Source organism: Olea europaea, unplaced genomic scaffold (genome assembly GCF_002742605.1).
Source record: "Olea europaea var. sylvestris unplaced genomic scaffold, O_europaea_v1 scaffold2962, whole genome shotgun sequence".
Lineage (NCBI taxonomy): Eukaryota > Viridiplantae > Streptophyta > Magnoliopsida > Lamiales > Oleaceae > Olea > Olea europaea.
In genome coordinates this window covers 18,121-22,650 of record NW_019248239.1, presented here as the reverse complement: position 1 = coordinate 22,650, position 4,530 = coordinate 18,121, and the positions used below count along the sequence as shown (strand labels likewise).

Below are 4,530 nucleotides of genomic sequence, written 5' to 3'. Positions count from 1 at the left end.
TTTTTTACAAGGTGTCCGGGCTTGCGTCCGACTAGATCCTTGTCCCTGAACCTCCGGCCCCTCAGCAGCTCAGGGAGGTAAATCGCAGGATGTGCCCTTGTTGGCTCCCAGGTTCCCACAACTCATTTGGACTCCTTCCGCAAAGAGAGCTCTCCTCGCTGGGCGTTTGTTCAACCAAATGGCTTCCCCTCCATTTTAGCACCCAGTGTTAACTCCAGGAATCGAACTCTCCACCCTTGCTTCCAGCGTCCCAGCGTGTTTGCTTTTTCTATCTTACGGATACTTGTGCTAGTGATCTGTTCTTTAAACAATGACAAAAATTGTCCTTACTTTCATGTTGTGACCTATTCAGGATGACAGTGAGCAACCTACAAAGGAGTCCCAACCCAGCAGAGTTTGGACAATTGATTAAGTGGCTTTAATTATGGAAGCGAATCCAGCTATAATTCTATTTTTATTGTTCGGTCGTTTAGGTATCACCAAGGCAATATTGGGGCATGCAAAGGCACTCAATTCAACTCTCCTTGCATTACTCATCTTCTCTATAATATCTTAAACTTTTAGAAGACGTAATTTAGCATGTGCTTATAGTACTAAGAATTTAAATCTTGGAATGCCAGTTATCCACCAAACATGGGACAGTTGAAGCGGACCTTATTTTCATGAGATATGCTATATGTCCAGGGCCACATAGACCCTGGACATCGGCACCCCGCTATAGGTGGGGATCTTGTTTTGGTGCCCCTGTCCGTCCAGATCCATGTGGCCTTGGACAACAAGTCTTTTCCCATTTTCTTCGAGGTTGAGGGGCTCACATGGGTGAGGAACTGACAGAGGTAGGTAAGACTTTTTTTTAGGACGGCCCCACACAGTCTTGTTCTATACCTAAGCACATGATGTCCTTGAGCCTATGAGTTGGCTGTCACCTTACCATCAAGATTATTGCCTACACTGTTTAGAAATGATTATAAGTTTCTAACCAATTCGACATTAGATATTAAATACTTTGCACGAATTAATCTATATATATTTTCCTATTCATTATCTTCCCTTGGTGGTGAAATTTGCATTTAGGACAGATTCAAGTTGGGATTATCTACTTAAATCTCCCCCATCCCTAAAATCCCATTTCACCAAACTATTGTTGTGACAAGTCCCAATCCAAGTGAAACAAGAGAGAATTGATGGGACAAGAATTAAATGCTACATGTTAGGTTGTATAAATCTCAAGTTGTACCTCTCTCTCTCTCTCTCTACACACGCGCGCACATATTATTGAACATGATATGGATAGGGTTTGAATATTGTTGCAGAATTGAACTTGAAGACAGATATATATATATATATATATATATATTGAGTTTGAGTTGATTTTTAAATGTGAAGACAGATATATATATATATAAGCTTAGCCGAAATATAATTTTCTTCTTTTTTCTCTCTCTTTTATGGGATTTCCTTTTTTGGATGGGAAGATCATACGTGTGGAAATATAATCATAAACCGTGCGAATTATTCAACATCAACGGTGGAGCCATTTTTGGACCGTGACAGTAGGAAAAAGGTGAAAAGGTACGTAAAATACACATGAAATTATACAAGTGGATGCCTATCCTCTCAAAATTATCAAAACCAGACTGATGGCCGCAGTTAAGGATCTTGATTCATAGGTACAAGTTGTTTCAAATGTTATTTTCAGAAACACAGTATTGGCAGATATTTTGAAGCCTAAATATGTACAAGTAAGTGTATCAAACTAAAAAAAAGAAAAAAAAATATAGAAGGGATTTTAAGTCTCGAATATATGAAAAACTGTGCACGTGTTAGGACTTTGATAAAAATAAATTAGACCCATGTACGAAGCAACATGTTGAATCTCATTCCTAACCCTATGATATGGTGCCTAATTCGTAAACTAGCCACAAAGCTGGGGAGAGAGGGAAATTAAAAATAAAAAAAGAAAGTGGAAGGTGAAGAAATGAAAAGATACAACCAACTATAACCACAGCCACACTCATTTCATTGGCTCTACTTCTTGTCTTCAATATACATTTTTATTATCCTATCTTGCACCCAACTCCTAACCCTTCTAGAAGCCCTAACAATCTAATTAATATTTTGCATGTTGGTGCACCAATAGAATAAAAGTATTTATGCTCTATAGTCTAAACTAAAACCTGCCAAATGCCAACCACAAATTAACTTAATTTTGAAAACATAGGATATTTCATATTTCCTTATCAAAACAATATTCCCACTTAGTCGATTCTAAAGTACTTTTAAAACTCACTTTTCCTTTACAATTTTATGCATGTTATTTTTCACAATTTTCTTGTCGCACTTTAACTTAAGAAATTTAAACAAAATTAATTATTTTGATTCTTACATTTTCGTGTATACGAGAAATTAAAGCAAGAAGGATTATGGGCGATTCAGGTATGCATCGTACATCAGGTTGGGAAGATTTTGGATTCTATTGAAGTGGGAAGGTAGAGATGGCACCTTGTCTTTTATTGCTCTACTTTAATTTAATACCTTACTTTGCACCTAACTAAAGTTTACCACCTTACTTATTCACTTTTACTTAATTTTTCTTGTATGATATTTGTATATATTAATGATGATGTTATAATCATCAATAGATGCCACCAGCCACACTCTCTCTCATACCCGCCTCACCAACTCACATCTAGAAGAAACTCTCCTTCTCTTTCTCTCTCTATATGTATATGTATGTATATATTAGAGTCAAATTAAAGGTTATATAACCCCACATCAAGTCCTTTGAGGACCGGCCCTGATGCTCAAGAATCGCCAAGGCTAGAATTTCAGAAAGAAAAGAATCAAGTAAAAGGGCAAAAGAAATATTGGCAAAAAAAATTTGTTTTTAGCTACTGAACGGTTTTACTTATTTTGGTTTTGGCTCAATGGGAAGGTCTCCTTGCTGTGAAAAAGCTCATACAAATAAAGGAGCATGGACTAAAGAAGAAGACGATCGTCTCATCGCATACATAAGGGCTCACGGTGAAGGCTGCTGGCGGTCGCTTCCTAAGGCAGCCGGTCTCCTCCGCTGCGGCAAAAGCTGCCGTCTTCGGTGGATCAATTACTTAAGGCCTGACCTCAAACGTGGCAACTTCACAGAAGAGGAAGATGAACTTATTATTAAACTCCACGGCCTTCTTGGTAACAAGTAAGTCTATCAATAATTGGATCGACCTAATATTGTTCTTTTTTATTAAATTGTCATTGCTGATGTGATTTATTGTCATTTTTTATTAGATGGTCTCTTATAGCTGGAAGATTACCAGGAAGAACTGATAATGAGATAAAGAATTATTGGAATACTCATATAAGAAGGAAGCTTTTGAGCCGAGGTATTGATCCTACAACTCATAGGCCAATCAATGAGCCTGCATCAGCTGGAGAAGTCACAACCATTTCATTTGCTGGTTGTACGACAAAAGAAGAGTCGGATAAGTTTATCACTGCAGGGATTAATTTGAACATCAAAGAAGAAAGCAGTCCAGTTTTCGAAAGGTGCCCCGATTTGAATCTTGAACTCAGAATAAGCCCTCCTTATCAACAACAAGCACAAGAGCCATTGAAAACTGGAGGAAGTACTGCCTCTCTGTGCTTCGCGTGCAGTTTGGGTGTACAAAACAGCAAAGATTGCAGTTGTAATATTGGTGGTGGCAGTAGCAGTAATTCTGGATATGATTTTGTGGGGTTAAAAACTGGGATTTTGGACTACAGAAGCCTGGAAATGAAATAAAATCTGATCTGGGTTAAGTTTTTATTATATGTATTAAAATAGAAGAAATTAATATTTGAAGAGAAATGTAAAAGACATTGGTATTTAGTTAATGATCTTTCTGAATTTCTCTTCGCTTGTACAAGTAATTAACATCATATTTATTTTTAATGCATAGCACTTACTAAACATTTTCTGTGTCTTGAAAATCAGACTATTAATTTGTTTGTTCGTTTTGAAGTTTTTGTTTGTTTATATACTTTACTCCATCTTTATCTTTGGTGTGTGTGTGCATATATATAAGTAATGTGAAATGGAGAGTTTCGAGAGCTCTGATCAACTGGATCATCTTTCTGTTGATTGCTTTTTCTTTTTACTAAATTTAGATTCCTTTATTATTGTCGTTTTCAGAGAAAAAGGATATGAATGAGGAGGCAATGGATAAGTTGTGAGAGGATGAGAAGAAGAGGAGGAGAAGAATTTGGTAACCTGTCCCTTCTAAAACGATAAATATGTAATAAAAAAGTAATTAATTATATAAAATAACTTATATAAAATGTGAAAAAGTAACAACTGTTGATATTCAGTACCACACCTCTACCAACTTAATTACAATATATACTTTTAGCCGTGATCTACCAACCAACCCATATTCGAAAACTCATGACTAGGTGTGCTTTGAATGTCTGAAAGTTGATGTTCAGTTTAATTAAAAAAATTGATAAAATTTAAGTTAAATTTAATAATTAATTTTAATCACATATTTCATGATAACTACA

At 36.1% G+C, this 4,530-nt stretch overlaps 1 protein-coding gene across 1 annotated transcript; it reads left to right on the top strand.

Annotated features, from left to right (window-relative positions):
• The first annotated feature begins 2,370 nt into the window (after positions 1 to 2,370).
• On the top strand, positions 2,371 to 3,942 carry LOC111384643 (myb-related protein 308-like). The gene is made up of 2 exons (XM_023008952.1): positions 2,371 to 3,190; positions 3,280 to 3,942. Exons 1-2 carry the CDS (start codon positions 2,928 to 2,930, stop codon positions 3,770 to 3,772), a joined length of 756 nt encoding a protein of 251 aa, XP_022864720.1. The 5' UTR covers positions 2,371 to 2,927; the 3' UTR covers positions 3,773 to 3,942.
• The last annotated feature ends 588 nt before the right edge of the window (positions 3,943 to 4,530 follow it).

Excerpts from the sequence above, each read along its gene's own strand:
- LOC111384643 (XM_023008952.1), top strand. The coding sequence starts at position 2,928 with ATGGGAAGGTCTCCTTGCTGTGAAAAAGCTCATACAAATAAAGGAGCA. Across the intron at positions 3,191-3,279 it reads CACGGCCTTCTTGGTAACAA|ATGGTCTCTTATAGCTGGAA; the intron begins GTAAGTCTATCA and ends ATTTTTTATTAG.